The sequence below is a fragment of the Pristis pectinata genome, chromosome 10, assembly GCF_009764475.1.
Source record: "Pristis pectinata isolate sPriPec2 chromosome 10, sPriPec2.1.pri, whole genome shotgun sequence".
Classification (NCBI taxonomy): domain Eukaryota; kingdom Metazoa; phylum Chordata; class Chondrichthyes; order Rhinopristiformes; family Pristidae; genus Pristis; species Pristis pectinata.
Window position 1 is genome coordinate 58384377 of NC_067414.1, and position 23235 is coordinate 58407611.

At 38.6% G+C, this 23235-nt stretch overlaps 1 protein-coding gene across 1 annotated transcript in view; it reads right to left on the reverse strand.

Moving 5' to 3' along the window:
* Positions 1-17347, reverse strand: part of LOC127575439 (exostosin-1-like) — a 380638-nt gene extending 363291 nt beyond the window's left edge. The window contains exons 1-2 of the mRNA XM_052025314.1: positions 16904-17347; positions 15015-16031 (exon numbers count right to left, since the gene is read on the reverse strand). Coding sequence (XP_051881274.1) covers positions 15015-16012 — 998 coding nt within the window. The 5' untranslated portion in view covers positions 16013-16031; positions 16904-17347. The remainder of the gene's footprint in view (positions 1-15014; positions 16032-16903) is intronic.
* Between the last annotated feature and the right edge of the window lie 5888 nt (positions 17348-23235).

Below are 23235 nucleotides of genomic sequence, written 5' to 3' on the forward strand. Positions count from 1 at the left end.
GGTCAGCCCTTAGCCTCCTACATTCCAGTGAGAATAAACCCAGCCTATCCAATCTCTCCTCATTACTAAAGCTCTCCATTCCAGGCAACAAACTGGTAAATCTCTTCTGCACTCTTTCTAATGCTACCACATCCTTCCAAGTGCAGCCTGACCAATGCTTTGTACAGCTGCAACATCCTAACATCCCAACTCTTATACTCAGTCCCCTGGGCTATGAAGGCAAGCATGCCAAATACATTCTTCACTACCCTATCCACCTGTCTCAACTTTTTCCAGGGAGCTATGAACTTACACCCCAAGTCCCTTTAAACATCAACACTCCCGAGGTCCCCGTCATTTACTCTATGTATCAGGTTAGGATACAACATCCCAAAATGCACTACCTCATACTTTCTGGATTAAACTCCCTCTGCCGCCACTCTGCCTGACTTTCCAACTGATCTATGTCCCTCTATATCCTTTCACAACCTTCTTCATTATCTACTACTACATTCTTTGTGTCATCAGCAAACTTGACTTGCTAATCAGTCCACTTGCATTTTCATCCAAGTCACTTATATATATATGAGAGAGAGAGAGATATGACTATCCCTCCTCTACAACACTGTTTACAGACCTCCAGTCAGAAAAACACTGCTCAACCGCCAACCTCTGCTTCCCATCACCAAAGTAATTTTAAATCTACTTTGCCAACGCATCTTGGATCCCATGTGCCTTAACCTTCTGGACCAGCCTACCATGCAGGAATTTGTCAAAAGCCTTGCTAAAGTCCATATAAACCATGTCTACTGCCCTGCATTCATCAATTTTCTTAGTTACCTCCTCAAAAAAAAACCTCAGATTTGTGAGACACGAGCTCCCCCACACTAAGTCATGTTGACTTCTCCTAATCAGTTCCTGCTCTTCTAAGTGAACATCAATCCTGTCCCTTTGGATGATTTCCAATAATTTGCCTACTATTCATGCAAGGCTCACTGTATAGTTTCCTGGCTTATCCCTACTGGTCTTTTTGAATAAAAAAACGTTAAACATCTTCCAGCCTTCTGACATCTTGCCCGTTGCAAACAAAGATGCAAATATCTCCATTACACCCCCAGCAATCTCCGACCTTGTTTCCCATAGCATCCTGAAATAGATCCCATCAGGCCCTGGAGATTTATTCACCTCAATGTAAGCCAGTATCTCTAACAGTTCCTCCTTCCTGACACAGACATGTGCCAAAATATCCATGTACCCCTCCTCTAACTCTCCATCCTGCACATCCTGTGAGAAGTAGTCATTTAGGATCTTGCTCATATTCCCTGGCTCCACATGTAGATTTCCTTTTTGGTCCCTGAAGAGATCTATTCTTTCTCTAGCTTCCCTCTTGGTTCCAATATACTTAGTTTTGGGATGCTCCTTAATCCTGCTTGCCAAGGCCATTTATTGGCCTCTTTGTGCCCTCCTAACTTCTTTCTCTCCTACATCCTCGAGAAACCTCAAAGGACTCATCAATACGAAATGCCTATACCTGACATTTGCTTTCTTATTTCCGATCAAACCTTCAGTTCCCTTTGTTAACCAAGGTTTCCTAATCCTACCATCTTTGCTTCTTACTAAGACATGCCAACTATGAGCTCTTACTATTTCACTTTTAAACGCCTCCCACTTATTGGATCTTGTTTTCCCTCTTGCAGCTGCTCCCAAGCTACTTTCACCAGGTCCCTTAAACAGGTCAAATCAGCTCTCCCCACCCCCCCCCCAATTTAAGACCTTCATTCTAGGTTCAACCTTATATTTTTTCCAAGACTACCTTGAAACTTACTGAACCATGGTTGCCATTTACAAAGACTTTCTCCACAAACATTTCCACCAATTCCCCAATGTCAAGTACAGCCTCTTCCCTGGTAGGACTCTCTAAATACACTAGTTTAACAATCCTTTGACTACATTTTATGAATTCCACCCTATCCAAGCCTCTTGCACGAAGGCAATCCCAGTAAATATTAGGAAAGTTAAAACTCCCACTACTATAACACTATTGTTTTTACTGCAATTTACCTACATATCTGTTCTTCTATTATAACCCCATTAAAGTGATTGCCCTTTTCTTATTTCTAAGTTCTATCCATATATCTTCATTGGTCGATCCTTCCAGAATATCTTCCCCAAGTACTGCCATAATGCCTCCCTAATCAGCAGTGCAACAACTCTTCTGTCACACCTGAAATTTCTAGACCCTGGAATATTCCTTCAACCATGTCTCTGGGATTGCAACAATATCATAACCCCGTGTGTTGATCCATGTGCTGAGCTCAGTCTTACTTGTGACCCTCCTTGCATTAGAGCAAATGCATTTAAGCCTACCGGCACTCTGTTTCCCCACCTGTCTCTGTTTGCTCTACCCACTGGACTTGCCTGTTCTATTTTCTATTGACTCTCCATCTGCTGTACTGTCATTCAGGATCCCATCCCCCTGCCTCACTAGTTTAAACCCTCCTGAGTAGCACTGTCAAACCTCCCTGCAAAGACATTGGTCCCCCTCCAGTTTAGGTGCAACCATCCTTCATGTACGGAAAAGACCCCAGCGATCCAAATACCTGAAGCCCTTCCCCTGCACCAGCTCCTTAGCCCTATATTCCTATTTCCTTATCAACCTACATTGACCACAGCCAGTACCAATGTAGTCAAATCTAAACTGTACCTCTGAAATAATCCAGCAAACCACACAAGTTTGAAGGCAAATAGGGATGGGCATTAAATCCGAGCCTTGTCAGTGATACCCACATTCAGTAAGTGAGTTAAGATTCAATCCTGATGTCACTGTACAACAATTACAGACCAATATTTGATAGTCACTTGGTACTTCAGTTCGCCATGCTATTAATTTACTTTTAAAATAATACCAATAATGTGATTGGTCACGAGAGCAGTGAAACATTTTATATTGAAATATCATTCTGCAAAAGAAACAATTACAAGTTCCTGTTTTCCTTCAATTATGTATTTTTCTATGCTACAAATAGTTGATTTGAAACAAAGCTGGTAAAATATTAATTTGGTGATCTAATCCCAATAAAGAAATTGTCAGTGGACATAGTCCTGAACAGTAATTAGAAATTAAATTTAAAAAAACTAACCTCCTATAGAAAAAAATTCAAAGTGATTTAATGGGGACAAATAGATGTTCTGATGAAGAGTCATCCTGAGTGCAATGTGAATAATCAATTGTTGTTGTGTATCTCAGTTTACAACATTACTACCTTTCGTAAAATAATTCAAGTTCAAAGCAGTGAAGATTCACAACAAAAATGGAACCAATTAGGTGTGAAAATAGCTGAAGGGCAGGTTATAAGAATACATCAAGTTAATAGAACAGATTTAATACATGGGTTGTCACAGGGAACAAATTTAATTCTGATTTGTATTAAGGACCTTAAATCAATTACTTAATGGTCTGGATTTTCTGGTTACCACTTATCTCAAATAAAATATCGCAGAAAAATTCAAAGGAGTTAGTGATGCAACTTGTTACTTTTCTGAGGTGAACTGATAGCACTTGTGGACAGCACAATTCAAACTGGCTGAACAGATTGAAGGATTATGACAAATAAACCACAAAATAATAATTAAACTTTGTGACATTTTGAACATATTCCAAGAAGATGTCAAGGTTGGAACATAAAACTGAGAGTGAAGTAGAGGGTAAAAGGTTATAAACAAATTTTAAAGTAAAATCCATGGATTAAGGCATAAGGACAGAGTTTAGTTAACTTTAGCAAGATCCTTATCACAGGATTTTCCAAACATTGGTATAGATATCAAGAAATAATGAATTCCACAGTGAACATGCTGAAAATCTAGGATATGATTATGTGCAGATGCTCATGTACAGCAATGCTAGTCACTAGCACATCTGAGCACCATACACGTAAAGCTCTGTTCATTCAGCCTAACATTTAAATCATTTGAAAACATAAACAATATGATCCAAACTATTTGGAACATTTGATAACATCCTTTGCCAATCTCTTCCAAAAAAAAACACCAAGAAAACCTTGCTTGAGAGGAAACCAGATACAATTCATTAAGATTCTGCATTTCAGTGGTTGAATATACAGAGCAAGAATCACTTGGTTCAATCAGTAAAACTTGTATTTTACAAATAACACAACTAATAACTACTCTATCTTTTCCCTCATGGAGCATGCTACATGTCAAACAAAATAACTTGCAGCTAAACTCCGCATAATGTCTGACCAAACCTTACAGTCAGATCCTTTGCTGTACCTACATAACAATTTCTATTTTAGTAATCTAGTGTCCATTGATTAAAAAGCCTGGAAAATCTTTCCTTTGTACCTGTGACCAGAGCCTTCTAAATACAAAGGGTGCAAGATATTTATCATCAATTGCTGAGGTAAGCTATTGAATTGGTTATTACTCAGGGAGGAAACACACAACCATCTCATCTTCATAATATTAAGCTTTACAAAGTATAATCTTTCTGTCTTATACAAAATAGTCCAGTTAGTGAATTAAGAAAGGAAATGCCATCAGAAATCTGTACATGAGCAAATCACTAGTTTTTGACAATACGAAGAAAACCATTTAAACTTACTGAACTTTGTTCAAAAATTTACCAATGTCATAATGATTATATCTTCCAACTATCAAGTAGCACGGGTCATTATTACTTCAGCCTGCCTGGCAAAGACTACAATTCAATATTCCCAAGATCAGTGCTGCAACTCTAACAGGATTTTGACTTCAGTTCAGAAGGATATTGACTTGCTTGTGCCAGGAGGATGGCTATTTGGAAAATTCATATTTCCAAACAGCAAGACTAAATTGGGCTGAATGTAAACAATAAGATAACACCTGCTTGGCAAATTCATCAATTCCCAAAGATTTTTCCCAAAATAATAATGAACTCTTGCTGCAGCTTTTGGATTATTGAAAGCATAGTTGTGTTTAGAGACAGCTGCCAGCCTTGATGATGATGCCACCACCATAACAGACTTTATCAGCAAGTGTGTGGAGGACTATGTACCAAAGAAGACAATACGGGTGTTCCCAAACAGAAAACCATGGATGAACCAGGAGATCCACTCCCTACTAAAGGCAGGGACTGCTACGCACAAATCTGGGGATCCTGATCTGTGCAAGAAATCGAGGTATGACCTTCAGAAAGCTATCAGGGATGCCAAGAGGCAATAGCGACTCAAAATAGTGTCCCTGACCAGCCGTCAGTTATGGCAGGGCTTACATGCCATAACAGGCTACAAGACGAAGTTGGGCTGCATAGTTAACAACAGTGCATCCCTTCCTGATGAACTTAATGCATTCTATGCACGTTTTGAACAGAAGGGAAGTGGATTGTTACCATCCACCCTGACAGCCTCCAATGCAGCTGAACCTGTGATCACAGTGGAGGATGCAGGATCAGTCTTCCGGAGAGTGAACATGAGGAAAGCACCTGGCCCAGATGGTGTCCCTGGCCATGTGCTCAGATCTGGTGCTGATCTGCTGGCAGAAGTATTTGCTGCCATATTTAACATCCCCCTGCTTCAATCTCTGGTTCCCACCTGTTTTAAGAAGACCACTATCATCCCGGTGCCGAAGAAAAGCAAGGTAACATGCCTCAATGACTACCGACCAGTGGCTCTGACATCCACCATCATGAAGTGTTTTGAGAGGTTGGTCATGGTACACATCAACTCCAGCCTACCAGACAACCTGGACCCACTGCAATTCGCCTATTGACGAAACAGGTCTACAGAGGATGCCATCTCCCTGGCCCTACACTCAGCTCTGGAGCGTCTGGACAGTAAAGACACCTAAGTTAGACTTCTGTTTATTGACTACAGCTCTGCCTTCAATACAATAATCCCAAGCAAGCTTGTCACCAAACTCCGAGACCTAGGACTCAACACCTCCCTTTGTAACTGGATCCTTGACTTTCTAACAAATAGACCGCAATCAGTGAGGATAGGCAGCAATACCTCCGACACGATTATTCTCAACACTGGTGCCCCACAAGGCTGCGTCCTCAGCCCTCTACTCTACTCCCTATACACTCATGACTGTGTGGCCAGATTCTACTCTAACTCCACCTACAAGTTTGCAGATGATACCACCGTTGTAGGCCGTATCTCAAACAGCGATGAGGCGGAGTACAGGAAGGAGATAAAGAGTTTAGTGGAATGGTGTCATGACAACAACCTTTCCCTCAATGTCAACAAAACAAAAGAGCTGGTCATTGACTTCAGGAAAGGGAGCAGTGTGCATGCACCTGTCTACATCAATGGTGCTGAGGTCGAGAGGGTTGACAGCTTCAAGTTCCTGGGAGTGAACATCACCAACAGCCTGTCCTGGTCAAATCACGTAGATGCCACGACCAAGAAAGCTCACCAGTGCCCCTACTTCCTCAGGAGGCTAAAGAAATTTGGTTTGTCCCCTTTGACTTTCACCAACTTTTACCGATGCACCATAGAAAGCATCCTATCAGGATGTATCATGGCTTGGTACAGCAACTGCTTTGCCCAGGACCGCAAGAAACTGCAGAGAGTTGTGGACACAGCCCAGCACATCATGGACACCAGCCTCCCCTCCTTGGACTCGGTCTTTACCTCTCGTTGTCTTGGCAAAGCAGCCAGCATAATCAAAGACCCCACCCATCCAGGACATTCTCTCTTCTCTCCTCTTCCATCAGGTAGAAGATACAGGAGCCTGAGGGCATGTACCACCAGACTTAAGGACAGCTTCTACCCCACTGTTATAAGACTATTGAACGGTTCCCTTATACGATGAGATGGACTATGACTTGACCACCTACCTTGTTGTGACCTTGCACCTTATTGCACTGCACTTTCTCTGTAGCTGTGACACTTTACTCTGTACTGTTATTGTTTTTACCTGTACTACATCAATGCACTCTGTAATAACTCAGTGTAACTGCACCGTGTAATGAATTGACCAGTACAATCAGTATGCAAGACAAGTTTTTCACTGCACCTCGGTACAAGTGACAATAATAAACCAATACCAATAGCAAATGGTTGACAAATAACTTGAGAAGACTTCCATTCATAAAGCACCTAGTCATTCCTTCACAAAATATATCTCAAAGTAATTGCTTAAATGCAGTTATGCAGGCAAATTTTATCTGGATGACAGTTTTAAAATGATAATCTCGATCATTTGTAAATCAACATGGAGAGTCACAAAGAACTCCTGCAATTCTAAAGGCAGTACAAAATTGCCATCACCTGCAACAACAAATACACAAATGAGCTACAAATGCTAACTGTATTAGCATTTTTTCATACAGAGGCTCAACACAGCAACAATAATTGGACCTTTGGCTGTATTTCACTTTCATCATTGCAAGCAAAGGTGAATTTTATGAACAGGAATAGAACAGTAGCATACTAGTATATTCTCTGGTCACAAAAATATTTTGAACATATTTAAAATCAAGATGCAAGAAACCAAGAGGCTGGAAATCTAAAATAAAAACAAAAAAATGCTGGAAATCCTCAGCAAATCAGGCCACATCTACTGGGAAGAGAAACAGAATTATCATTGCCAGAATTGAAAAGGGTCTTTGACATGTAACATTAACTCTGTTTCTCTTCCCGCAGAAGTGACCTCACCTGCATTCTTCATGTGAAACGGTTCTATGTTGCAACATTTTATACAATGCAGATCAGTCTTAACATAAATATTATTGCATCTTCTATATTTTAGAAATTTTTAAGTCATGATTCTGCAAATAAAAAGAGCACAAGTGCAGATCACCTAGCCACAAAGGCTACTTTGGATATTTGCATGAATTAGTTATAGCTCCACTTTATCACAATAATGCAAGATGAAAAATCTGTTGTAAAGAAAATTGCATGTCACAGTCACAAGAGCCCACCTGAAAATTTCCCTTTTCATATGCTGTTAGACCAAACAAATCCAGATTCTAAATTTTAATAAGGAAAAAGTTGCAAAAGTCAAAGTATTTATTCCCCCCCCGTAAAGTATGTGCTTGAAGCAAAAATTCCATCACCCAACTATAACATGTTATTAAACTAAGTGCAATGAATCAATACGTACTTGCAATAGAAGACAAATTTTAAAGCTTTTCATATAAAATTTGTGACATGGTACCTGTTTTAGCTTTAAGTTAAATTGGAAAATTCAAATGTTTTAACAATGGAAACTTCCTTAAAAAAAAGAACACAAAATGTAGAAAATGAAGAATTCTTTAATGGATTGGAACGAAAATTGTAGTGAAGTGCAAAAGGGAAAGATCACCCCACACAACACCTTTCTTAAAAAAACATTACAATCACATAATGATAATATTACTTGTTGCTACAATGAACATTTTAAGATAATTTTTACTTAAATGTAATGAAAAAAGGCAGCAAAGCAAAACACTGATGTGTATTTAAATATTCAATTTCTCCATAGTCATCATTAAAAAAAGTAGTCTTGTGTTTATACAATGCTTTTTCTTCGGAGACTCATAGGTGATTCAGATACAATGAACAGCTTCTGTTGCTATGTAATAGACGCGTTGTAATCATTTTTCACACAGCAAACTTATTCAGTATAGTGAGTGAGTAATCAATTAATGTACTTGTGTTTGTGGCAATTTTTGTTTAAGCAAGAATGCTAACCAACAAATTGGTCCTTTCCCACCATCCCATCCTCATTTTGAAAAACACTCCAGATGGCCGCAAGGTCCCATTACATGAGAATAGATGGATGGTTTAATGTTTCATTCCAAAGCCAGCACATGCAATGCTATTATACACTCTCTGTACTGCACTGAGCTATCAATGGTCCATCTTGGTGTGAAATTGTAGTTACATGGTTGTACAAAGTAAATTCCTGACAGAAAGATGACCCGTTTATTTTAGTCTGAATACCATTTAAGCCCCATACAAGCATTAATTACTGCCAGTAAAACTCTGTGCATCATAAAACAATAATTTCAAGTGCATAGATTCATTCCTTCAACAACTTTCCTTTATTTTTTTTATTTTTTAAATAAGTCAAAATTACTTTCCCTCCTTTTTTGTGGCCTTCTGTTTAGCATTAACTTCATCCTCTCCAATCAACATTTCCTACTCATTCCTCATAAAGTTAATTTCACAGCCACTCAAATCTGATTTATTAATGGCATAAGCAGTTGCCTGCCTGTTCAACAAGGTCCCAAATGCCCAGTTTCCTTCACTAATGTGATCAGCTTTCATTTCCAACACACAAAAGACAAAAAAAATTAATGTATACAAGTCTATCTGATGACAGGCATCATTAAATGCCCTGCAACGGCAAGTCTTAACCCCTTATGGAAACTCCTCCCTCTCCAGCACCTGTTCCTCCCCCAATAAAGTTATGCTGGGATGGTGCACATTATGCATTGACTCAAATATAAAATACATTTTTCCTGAGAATTCATGCCACAAATGAACATACAATAGAAGTATTACATTTAAAGATTCATAGTTGATAATATTCTTGCTTTAAAGCAGACTTCTGTATGATGCCATCTGGGCAGAATTATATAGAGAAAAATTCAAACTATGACTTAAATATACTGTATGTCTGCAAGATGAAAGTCTGGAAAATCTTTAAAAATGTACATCTTTTCTAATATGCTTGCAATGATTTCCAAAATGCTTTACAGAAGGCTCCATTCATCCTATTCACTTTTGGTTTGCCCACAAAGGAGATGTCAGTACCAAGTGGCAAGCTTCAGTTCATTTTCATAAGCATCCTTTTACTTATTCTTTGAAGTGAAGTATTTTTAATCAGTTGCCACACACAAATCTTTACCAAGTTTGTTCGAGTTCATGTTGCCCAACTACCTCTAGTTCTTTTTTCTCCCATAAGTTCACACCATGACAATGTAAACTGCTTTGGAGAACAATTATTTCATCCAGCTTAATAATTTCAATGTAAACAAAGGCAAATTTGCTTTTGAGTACAGATTTGATTACACTTGTAGCTTGACATGAAGAATATTTCAAGTCACCTGCTTGCTGAACATCTTGTGTTCAAAATAGAGAAATATTTTTAAGAACTATACATCTTATGATAAAGGGTAACAACTGCTGGGCAGAAAAGTATTTAAAATCCAAAATGTCAAGAGTCTATTGTACCTAATATTTAACAAGAGGAGCAAATCTCCTCAATCACTTCTTAAATTAAATTTATGTACTGGTCAGATAATTTACAAACATCTTTTAAATACAAGGTTAATTCTAATCACTGATTGGAATCCTAAGAATTGTTTAAAGACAAATATATTGACAACTATTTTTATCATTATGTTAGTACAAAGCATTTTCATCTCTTTGCAATGTAATCAAAAGAGTATTATAATCACCAGCTAAATGAAGGATGTCGTTAAGCTGGAAAGATACAGAAAAAATGTTACCAGGACTCAAGGGCTTGAGTTAAATGGAGAGGCTCAAATGGCTGGGACGTTTTTCCCTGAAGTGTAGGTGGTTAAGGATCACCTATAGAGGTATACAAAATCATAAGGAGAGTAGATAAGATTGATGGTCACAGCCTTTTTCCCATGGTAGGGGAATCTAAAACTAGAGGGCGTAGATTTAAGGTAAGATAGGAAAAATATAAAAGGGACCCAGGGGGAAACCTTTTCTACACAGAGGATGGTAGATACTGTATATGGAATGAGCCACCAGAGGAAGCTGTAGAGATGCGTACAATTACAATGTTTAAAAGACATTTGGACAGGTACATGGATAGAAAAAAGCCAAGAGGGATATAGTCCAAACACATGCACATAGACAGAATGGATGAGCTGAGCCAAAGGGCCTGTCTCCATGCTGCATTATACTGTGATCCTAAGACTATAACAACATTAATTTTGGAATGAATAAGGTGAAATTGAAACAGAAGACAGAATTACACAAACTCAACTTCCAAAAGTGCTTTATTTTTAATTCTCTCAGCATTTATTATTTTCAGTTTGAAAAATTTAAAATCCAGGACACTTCTAGACAGCCAATTATACCACTGAAAATCAATGACCTCATTCAATAAACAAGAATTGGCCAGGATTGTGAAACAGGTTAATGCAAACATGTCCTTAACCGCACCATATGCAAAAGGCCTAATTTACTTGCACGTCGTCACAGCAAAAGTAAAAGCAATAAATCATCTCAATGATATCAATTCTCACAGGACTTTGATAGCAGTAATCAAAGGTGAATGTTGATTTGCAGATCTGTATCAAAAGTACCTTCAAATAGTGCATGCCAACTGTGTAAGTGAAACTGCACCAACTCCAAACCTTGCAATAATTCTGGATCCAAGTATCACATAATTTTTCAATTAAAATATTCCTATTAGACAATTATGAGGAAATAAAAGAGTTTAAAAAAAAGCAAAAACAAGAACAATCAATACTTACATGATTCAACCAAAAATATTTCTAAATACGTAGGTAGTAAATTTTATAAAGTTACTTCAAACATCAATACAGTATTCAGTTTCTGAAATTCAATTTATACCAATAAACTTTATGAAACTATATTATGCAAAAGAGAGTAAGAAAAGCAATTGTCAGGCAACTAACGATACTCAGAAATATTACAATAGATGATAAACATTAAATGGTCACTGCTGTTTTCATTGTGCATAAAAGTGCAGAAACAGTGGCACAGGAAGCTAAACCTAAAGAGAAGAACTTAACAGAACTATTAATCAAAACGATAATGTGGTAAAATGATTGGACTGAAACATACTTCAAGAACCCAAAAATGTCTATTTCACAATAATAAAATAAACAGGATGGATTGATCACAAATTTTCCAATCACCTCCATATTCAGTTAATGGATTTAAGGATTAGAAATTGCAAATGTCATTCTATTATTTAACCTATTAGAGGTAAAAAAAAAGTAATTTCAGTTCTGAAGAAAGTACTGAGTGTTACTGAGCACTTGGGCAAGCTAATCAAACAGACTTAGCCTGGATTTGTGAAGAGAAGGTTAGATCTAACTAATCTTGCTGAATTCTTGAGAAGTTCAATGGCAATGGATAGAAGATTATCTGTGGATTCTGATCATACAAATATCCAGAAGACATTAGGTAAACTGCTGTACAAAAGATTATAAATCAATAATGGAAAATTCATAAAATTGAAGAAAACCTTGTGATGAAAGATGGAGACTCAGAATAAAAGGATTGTTTTCTAATTTACAGAATGCACCACAAACACTAATAACATGGATAAAGAAATACTAATCACATATCTAGCAGATGAATTAGGAGGCAAAAGTAGGATCTTAATTCCAGGTGTGAGATTAGATTTGTTGCAGGGTCTGCACAGGTGCACAAGCCAATGCCTTCATTGCATGTCATCAGAAACACTTTAGGGTTAGCATAATAGTGAACTCGGGCCTTAAGTAGTATAGATAGACAAGAAAATTAAAATGGAATAGAGTAGAAAATGCTAGAAATAGTCAGCAGGTCTTGGGGGTTGGGTGGAGGGAGAAACAGAGGAAATTTCAGATCAGAACTAGCAAAAGCTCGAAATTGAGCACATTTTAAGTTGCAGAGAAAGGGTAGGGGTGGAAAGGATAAAAGAAGTGTCCATGATGGTGTGGAGACCAAAAGTATATTTGTATTTTCAGCATTTTCTGATTTTACTTGAGATTTCCAGCAACTGTGTTTTTTGTTTTTTTTTCAAATACAAAAGAAGAATCTAAGTGGGTGTAACAAAAAGTGTAGCAAGTGACAGTCAGTGCAAGGAGATATGAGAAAATCCATATCTGAAGAGATAAATTGTAATTAAAGAAATAAAACAAAAATCAGAAGAGACTGGGAGCTGTGATGGAGTAATGGTATTTACATATTAATGTGCATAAATCACTAAAAGCTAATGCACACGTCCAAAAAAATCGGAAGGATTAATTGAATGCTTGCATTATTTTCAGGGGTTTAGGATACAAAAGTAAGGAAGTGATACTTGAGCCATGCATAGCTTTAATAGATCCCATCTGGAGTTTTGGGCACCAACCTCAGGGAAGATTAATTGGCCTTAGAAAGGGTACAGCATGGATTAAGCAGAATACAATACAAATTATAATTCAGGTGATATATATGTGGTTTGTATTCACTGAAATTCAATAGTTTATGGAGTCATCTTATTGGAGGATTTTTAATGATATAGGTTTTGAACAGGAAACCTGGGAGAAAGAAGCTCCACAGTTAATCCAGAAAAGAGATGAAAATGTTAAAATCAGAGCTGCACCAGCTAGAATGGAAATCAGAAATAATTTTTCCCCCACATAAAGTAGCAAAACATTTGAAATATTTATTTCTTGCACCCAGCTCGACCCTCTGTGCATTAAACCAAAGCAGATGCAATTTCTGTGATAATTCTCATTTTCAACACCAATTTATTTCTGTGTGAATTAGTCATAACTAACACAGATGGTCTAAAGATAAGATAAATGAAATTGAGATATAGCCCAATAAAAAGTTCCAGGAGCTGAGTGGTCTACTGTGTTCCTATTAATAATCACATTACTAGGAGAACCCCTTACTTCAGTACCAATCAATTCCTCATACTCACTTATCTAATCAGAATATTTCAATAATTGATCCAGTGGTAAATGTTTAAACAAATGCAATGTATTACATAATGAGCACGTTAGTGATTTTCTTCGGTACTTCCAATGGCATAACCACACTTGTGCCACAAAATAAGCACTACACCTGGCTACAATGATTATTCCTCATTTCATGGCCAAAAGATTAAAAAATCATGAATGAGCTGATTGCCAAATAATTACAAATTAAATAGCCATGGGAAATTGGATTACAGTTGAATGCCAGGTTACACAAGGGATATGCTCCTGAAAGTACCGTTTAAGTTGAAGCTATGTAATAAGACATTACGTCAATAGAAAATAGGGGGATGGAGATCTGGTACCAACATTTGGTAAACTGATTTCAAAGGTCATTATAAAAAATAATGGAATTATTAGCCTTAACTATATACTTTTTCACGACGTTTGTCACCGGCCATCGAGCTTGTTACTGTAGACAAATCACCAGCCTGAGGAGAGCTATGCATGACAAAGGAAGGAGAGGCACCAATTTCTATCCCCTCCAACAGCTGATGAGAGAGACCGCAGGATCCAAGTGGTTTGTCAACACATGGGTCAGCTGCTGCCACTCCCTGCAACACCTGCACTCAACATGCCAGCCAGAGTGCAGCCCTGAGTGATTACATCGCTCGGCCTAACCAGCGCAATACCAGCTTTCCTGGGTAGCTTCTCAGCTCGACCGTGATGATTCAATCTTACAGGAGCACTGACAGAGGGCACGGCTTTATGGCAGATTCCTGGCACGGCAACATGCAGTAGCAGGGAGGGCAGGGATTCACATCTACAAAAATGTGAAGCCAAGTACAATGCAAGTTGAAACATTGCTCAAATTACACAAAGCACTCATACATAGACCAGTTTAAAACACAAAATTGTGTAACTTTCTGATTGTACAATAAAAATAGAGTAAGAAATTTCTATAGCACCAAAAGAAAATAAACACAGTATAAATGATCAGAAATGTCAGTTACAACAGCTGAAGTGTTTGGACAGTGATAGAGTTATTTCATCAAGCATTTTAAATCACATATATGAATTTAATGTATTTTTATGGCATACTGTCAAACATTACATTGACATTTTTACTCTTGCATAAGGCGTAAGTAACTTTTAAAGTAATCATTTATAATATTTCAGCAAAATCTCACCTTTCAAAGCTGACTCAAAACACATGCATTTTCTGTATATCCATCACAAGAAACCATATTATGAAACAATGCTTGAAATTCATAATAAAATCATTGCTATTTGTGCACAGAATTATAAATTATGCCAAATACGAATGGCAGCATAGCACTTCCACAGCTTCAACTACACTACAATCAAGTGTAATAGAATTGTACCGCATTATTTAAATGTTATATAATGAGTAAAAAAAATCACTTACTTTTCATATTCCTCATTGTCTTTATCACATCTGACATCTTTGTGTTTTTCCCAGTCCTTCCCGTGTTTACAAGTGGTTAACAAAATAATATCTTCTCCATTATGTACATGATACAAGGCATTTCTGGTTTCTGAGCCAATACCAGTTAAGTACCTTTTACCTTTAAAAACCAGTAAGTATTTTCTTGTGGGTGGCACATTGTTGTACATAAGCCAACCCCTTTCGCCTCCCTTTTGAGCATGCTCTTTGGAAAACAAGGGGATGGATATATCGAAATTTGATCGGAAGTTATCCATACCAATACTGGCTTTAGCTAACATAGCTTGCCCGATATCAAATCCTAAATCTTCCGTATAATCAGGCCAGGTCCCTGAATACAGATTGAATATAAGATGATTCCTTCCGTCATTCCACAATGGGAGACTTTGAATTTTAGCTTTTACATTATGAACATACTGAAATGAAAGCTGGTCTCTATCCAAGGTATCAATGCTGAGGACAAACAAACATGCTTGTCTTGGATCTGATGTATAATACCTGGAATCCTCGATAGTAGTAAGGATTTTCTGGTAACTTTCAGAAATCTTCTCCCCTTTTTGAAGCGGGTAGATATACACTTTGAATCCGTTTCTTTGGCAGAGAGAGGAGTCGAAGCAAGTCTCCATCCTGCATTTTCGATTCTTGTAAACGTTCGCCTTGACCTCCCTCTTCTGCCTTGGGGAAAGTCCAGGGTTGAGGTCAAGGTGGATTGCCTCCTCTTCATCGCTTCGTCCGTCCTCCGAGCTGAAATAGCTATTCAGTAGGTTTATCCACACCGGCCAGTGGCGTCTGATTGGAACTGAACCCTGGTCTCCGAGATCGTTGTGAAGATGATCGGCCGATAATGATGATGAAGATAAATTTGAGGGCGATTGTCGGAACCGCGCTCCTCCCAGGTAGAAAAGCAGCAAAAGACAGGCGCCCAATGACACTAGAAGATACCTTTTCTTGGCCTGCATGTGGGCGAGCGGGGGGCCGCTGGCATTTTGAAGAAAGCAAGTGAGGGAAGAAAAAACAATTTGCACTGGAGTTATTTGCTTATCACAGATAAAAGCAAACTCTCAACTCATTTACAAAAATCTCACATAAAAAAAAGTTGTTTCAACGGAAAACATTTCCAGATGGTTGTGGGAAATTGCCGATTAAACGTTCCCGTTTGAAAGCCGGTGTTTTGTGACTAACGCGGGGCCTGCGGCTGTGCTGAGTGCGGCTCCGGACTGGGGCAGGAGCAGGGGGTTGGGGTGAAGGCTAGGGCTGTGACCGGGCCGTGGGTGGAGTTGGGGGGCTGGGGATGGGAGCCGGGTTGTGACCGAGGATGCAGCCGATGATGGTGCGGGGCCGGGCCTTGGAATGGCACCGGGATAAGGCCGGAGCCGGGACGGTGCCAGGGCCGGGTGCCCCGCTGCACAGCCCCGTGGATGAGGCTGAAGCAGAGCCCGCCGTCGCCATGTTGAAGCGGTTGCCAAGGCGAGGGGTGCAGCGCTTTATTTCCTGCTGCATCCATCCCTCAGCCCTCATCCCATGTAGTTCTCGCCGACCGGCGCTGCCAGCAGCAGCCACCGCCGTGCTGCCTTGGCGCCCTGCCGCTTACAGCAGCCAGCAGCCCGGGGCGGATTACTCCCCCACTGCAATGGCATCCTCAGGAATACAAACCGCTTAATGTGCCCCAGCTCGGCCCCCGTGTGTCCCATCAGCACAAATAAACAAAACTGGGGGAACGTTAAAAATGACAACAAAATTACACTATATAGCTTCCTTATGGAAGCACAGACTCCTTAAAATGCTCATTGCCATAGTACTTTCATTTAATAATCACTTCGTTTACAACTGCATTTTTTTTTACTGAGTACCTGGATCTAGTCTGGGGGTTACAGTGCAGGAACCTGTCATCAGGAACAACTTTTTCCCTTCTTCATTCTTCTACTCTTTGAGATGCCGATAGTCATCCTGCGTGCATTGGTGGGCGTTTTATGGTCGTTTAAGTTGCTAGTGTCCTTTTTGTTGGCTGTCATGTGAAATAGTCAATATCCTTGATTTTATTTATTTTCAATTAATCAAACCTATGCTCTCGTCGGCGGCGAAGCCAAGGTCACTATCCACACAGGAAACATTTTTTTTCCTTTCACCCTCTGATCTGGCTGCAGACTTGTGAGAAATGAAAATATTTTCATTCACGTGAAAAACGCAAAATATTTCTTTTCAAAGTAAGAAACATTATTCACTTTTTTTAAAATAAAGTTCCTCTTCTCAGCCGTCAGTGATAAAAGTCCTCATTTTGTTAACAGCACAGGTTGGGAGGAGGTGGAAAGTCCTGTGAGCAGAACGTGGAATAAAATGATCGCTGCTTTTCCGAAACCAATGAAACTCTTTCAACTTTCAAAGCCTCGGTCGGTTTCCAACAACTCCTGCCATGCCTTTCGTGTGCGACTAAGCAGCCGAGCAAGTGTGCACAGTGTGTGAGAAAGCCATCAGCGCGAAGAACGACACTGTCTCCCGGGGCTCCGGTGCATTGAAGCGTACAAGACGCCGTTATGTTCTCCGTCTCTCTCGGAATTTCTTCCTTTCAGTCGCTTTCTTTCATTGAAACAAGAGAGGAACCACAGCCACAAAATACTGCAGAGAGTGACTCGTCCAACCTTTGCGTGTGGAAATCCCCTGCTTGCTCTTTTTGCTGGCTTTTTGTTTTGTCCGGGATGAAGGCTGTGCAGTTAATTCAGTGAGTGGCTCTCGATGCCCCGGCTGCGAGCTTTCCCTTCCCTTCTTCCCTCCCTCCTTCCTTCCCTCCCTCCTCACACTGGCTCCGACTCCAGACCGCTTCTCTCAGCTCACGCTAATCCAACTTGATAGCGGCATTTCCGTGCCGCCCCATTCCCTCTCTCGGATTGGTTGAGATAACCACAGTTTTTGTGAAACGCCCTGCTGTGATTCGACAACCTTGACGTCAATCACCGGCTCCAGTTTTTTTTCCCCGCGCACGCGCATCACGCAATCCATGGTCCGCTGAGGAGTGCAGCGGCGTCACTCCATGCCCGCCCCCGCCACCTTTGCGGTTTTAAGGGGATAGGCACTCGCTTGTCATTTCGTCGCTTTCCGTGTAAAGTGACAAAATCCAAATGTTGGCAATTAAGGGACCATCTGCAACGGTAGATATAGTTTGGTCAATTATAGCAGTTTTAGCAATCAGGTGTCCAACTGAATTATTTCAGCGCAGATTCAGAGGAGATTTTAAGATGACGCAAATTAGGAGAAAATATGCATTTGGAAGTGGTATCTCAAAAATTATCCCTGATACTAACAGAAAAAGTGCTGGAAATGCTGAATAGGCCCAGCAGCGTCTGTGGAGAGAGAACAACAGAGTTACTACATAAGGAGTTCTGATGAAAGTTTACCAACTTGAAACCTTGACATTGTTTCTCCATCCACAGATACTGCAGCCGTTTCCTATTATTTTCAGATGATTTTTAGCTTCTGGAGTACAGAGGTGATTTGTTTGGGCGAGGAGCATAATGAATTAAGACACGACACATTAGTTGTCAGAAATCGAGCTGATGAAAATTATTGCAACCAATGTAAAGCGCGATTTAAGGCACTACATATGGAAAACAAAAAGAGGCAAAGAGCACTCTTCAAGAATAATACAGAAATAACAAATAATGATTTGGAGTCTTTGCATTCTTATTGTTAAACATATCAAGCTGGCAAATAAAACCTATATAAAGGGAAAATGCTGGAAACACTCAGACGGTCAAGGGTCATCAATAAACCTATTTGAGTGTTGAAATGCAAAAATTAAGACATAAAATTTAAGTCAGTGGGGGGCATGATCAAGCTACATATTGTAGTGCCCTGGTAAGACTGCAGCTTTAATATTACATCCAATTCTGAATGCATTCAAGCATTGTGTAGAAAAAAAGCACAAGGCAGTTGCAGATCGCTATTAACAGAGCTCTGAATTATCATGAAATACAGGAAAACTGAAGTTTTCAGTCCTGGAAGGAGATGAAAGATATTTATCTTATAGAATTATACAGGATTCTTAAAAACATCTATAAAATTGGTAAAACTAAACTGAGAGTCCTAAATCCCAAACTAATTTAAAAAGCTAATTTGTGTTCACGTGATCTTGTGAAATAAAGCCAGTCTGGAAAAAATCAAAGCCATGTCAGTATCTGAAGGATAACAGTATTTCAAGTGGAGGAAATAGTTCATCTGAACTTAATTTATAATTAATGCAAATATAGATTAACAAATACATTTAAAATAAAGAGGAATATGTCATCTACAAACCTTAAAATAGCAATCGGACGGGGGAGGGGCTGTTCACTGGGATTAATATTGGACATTCAATTAGCGAGGATATCCGTGAAAGAAAGATGAAGCAACAATATGCGACAAGAAGTGTGTACTTCAGTGCTTCATAGCCAATTATTAATTCAAAGAATATGCCATGCTGTTCTGTCGGAACTCAGTTTGTGCATACCACAATTCACAAACAGCGATGAAACAACCTACTAGTTAATACGTTTAATAGAGCTTTATGTACAAGTATTGGCCCCTTCACTTTGTTGAATATATCACTCTTAAAATATGTCAAATAGCTATTATTAACTTGAATTTGGAAGCAGCACAAATTATTAAAATTTGATGATGATGAGACCAGACTAAGTTGGGAAGTGGAACAGAAGGAACCAGCTCAGAAATTATAAATAGAGTTAGACCGAATATAACCAGAGACAAAAATATGGGATGGCAACTTAATTTAGAAAAACGTAGTGTATGGCTTGTAGGAGGGAAATGATCAACTCACTTTATGAATTATATTGAAATAATTAAGACTGAAACAAAAATAAATGGAATTAAATTCAATACAACATGCTAATAATCAATATAGAGCAGCAGACTGAAAGTGCGCTGTAACCGTCAAATAGAACAGACTGCGGTTAAACTACATAGAACTCTGGCCAAACAGCGCCTTCAGAATTATGTTTACTCTGGTTATTGAGAAACAGGGGAGACATTCAAGCACTGAAAGCACGGCAGAGAAGAGCCACGAGACTGATTCCAGTTTAAAATAAAGACGTGAGTCATTAGGCAAGTGTAGAGAAACTCGGGGCTTTTAGCCTGGACGGGAGATTCGGGCGGAGACTGACTATGCAGACCAGAAAGTTAAGGAAGAATATGGCAAAGCCAAAATATTGACTTAGTAGAGAGTAGTTCAAAATAAGAAATTGTAAAGACTAATTTTAGGACCTTCTCCCTCATATATAATATGATCAACAGGGTGGAATGAAATTCCAAAGAAAACTGTGGAAATGAAAATTGTGGGATACGTTAAGATTTTGATTTGGGATGGGGACACTCGTGGATTTCTATAGATGGTCTGAATGTTTATGGTTATTTGAGATATTTTTACGATATGGATGCTCAGCGTCTTTTCCCACGCGGGGCTCCGAAAGTATCTCGAATGCAGGATAGTCGTTTGTCATCAGAGCAAACTCTCGACAAGTCAGATTTGGATTTGTGTGGCAAGGTGGAATTCTCATTAGCTTTCTGTTGGCTTTCATTGGTTTTCGCAGACTATTTTTCGACGCACAATATGATTTTCAATCATTTTGAGCGCAATATGATTCATAAAATTACTTTGAAAAGTTCCCAAATATTACAATTAATTTCTTTAATATGCCCTTAATGCATACAGGTCAGTTCGAAACGTTGACTCTGTTTCTCTTCCCACAGACGTGGCCTGACCTGCTGAGTATCTCCAGCATTTTCTGTTTTTGTTTAAAATACAAATGAACCCAGAAAAAAAAGTATTCACTTCATTTGCAGCACAGTTAAAAATTTAGATATTCCAGTCACGTCTGTCGAGTTTTCCAATCAGGGATGCATTCAGACAGGTATGTTCGTCTTTATCTGCAATTGCAATTGATTTCCATTTTTTTGCAAGTAGTTAAACAGAAAAATCCAATAAATTTTTGAACATCTGTTGGACCCAATTTTGCATTACTCGGATTGCTTCTGCAGGAAGCTTCATGTGTAAAAGCAGCACTGGAGCCTGACAGATACTTGCAGTGTTGCAGAATACATTCTGGACTGCTGACTTTCGAATGGAAAGGATGAACCCTCAGTCTCGAAAATCATTTAACTAAGTCTTTCTTGCACTAGTGATAGTATGCTTGTTCACCACTTGATAACAAGCACAAAAGTATGTTTGATGTTTTACAGCTATCCACTTCAGACTGAAAGGTGACTAATCATTAAGAAAGCCAACGTGAGACTGAACTTCTGTACGTATGCGCACATACAGTATCTTATTCATTTTTAAGACTGCATTTTCTTCATTAGAAATGAAATTAACATAACCCCGAAGAAAGCATTCGGTGACTTTGGACACATGTCACTACGTTATTTATGTTTTCATTTTATTTGCCCTTTAATTATAAAAGTACACAGATGCTAGGCACATTCATCCCTTTCAGCTTTTCCAATCTAGCACTGTGTACATTTTATTTAATTAGTTTAAACCACTTTTGTACAAATAAAATAATTCTACGAGAGACGTATGGAAAATGTCAGATCTTGTTACTTAAAGAATTCCATGTACCCAGAATCCCGAATTGAAAACTATTTATCCTGTGGTTGGGTTTGCTATCAAAACATATATTTGCACTTCCTTTTTCAGAGCAAAACCCACTCACAAGTAAACACAACATGGTTTTCTTAATAGTCGTTCAATAATAAATACAGTATAATAATGCGTAATTTGATATGTGTTAGTCTAATTTGCCCGTGAGACAAGTCTCTTGTGAGTTTTACATAGTTTAGCAGAGGACCGATGCATGGTCTGCCTGACAAAAATCAAATGCGATTGTAATGTCAATGTTAAGACACAATTTCTTTAAAGTGTAGAATTGCCATTTATTAAGAAATCCAAATATATATGACAAAAACTTTAAAGAAATTGGGAAGGATATTTTTGCAGCATCGCAATTGTTTATTTTCAATAAATATTGGAAATAAAGTTGACAGGATACAGTAATTTTACCATTTATATTATGTATTCTGTCATATGCTATCTTGACAATTTCTCTTGTTGTAAAAGCAGCTTATTTTATTTTAAAATACATACTTTTTAATTTTCTGAACCAGAGTGAAATGGTTCAAAAAAGCGACATCTAGTGGTTTAACCAACCGATAAGACGATAACATTTTGAAACATGCAACATTTTATTATCAAACGTGGACTAGCTGATTTACCCGACCAGTCTATGCACGCAGAAAAGCAGAACAATCTACCACGGGGCAAAGACAGTATATGTAGTGGCCTCCATGATTTATTCATCCAGTTCCTTATTTTGGAAGTGAATTAATATGGTCTTATTGACATATATATAATATATATACATAGTACATTATATTTTAAAAACTGCTGACGTTGGAAATCTGAACCTGAGACAAAAATTGGTGGAAACACTTACCAGGTCAGGCAGCAAGAGTGCAGAAAATCGAACAGAGTTGGTTTCAGGTGAAGACTCTTCTCAGAACTAGAGACAAAAGAAGGAAATTTAGTTTTAAATTGCAGAGAGGTTGGGGGAAGGATGGATGGACAAAGAGAATGCCTCTGATAGGGTGAGACCAGGGTTGTCCTGGTGATAAGCTGCTGATGAAGTTATCATCATTTAAGGTTGAATTATTTCAGATTGTTTCAAAGGAAAACATAATCAATATTGTATTTGATCTTTCATTTATATTCATAAAAGGAAAATTTTGATTCATTTTCATGTTGAAACAATCTTAAATAATTCATTATGAAATTTAAATCAAATGTTTTAATTCAGTGATGAAGATTAAGACACTGGGATGTAATCAAATACATTTTGTATTACACCAGGAGAAATGTAGCAAATTAAAATACAAGCTATCTGTTTTAATTAGCTTATGGTTGCAGTCCTATGCTGACAGGCTTCTCATGTCTGCCTCAGTGTTATATGACAAGTCATTTCAGTTGGCATTCCCAGCAGAGTACATTGGCCAGGTCATGAGAGCTAAGACTGGTTACTGGTGAACTCATAATAAGGTTTGTTCTAGAAAAGTAAACCAGCATTCAGGAGCTAAGATAAAATGTAGCAGTTTATTGCAAGTCTTGCCTCCTTCCAACTGCAAGCTGCACATGATTCATGTC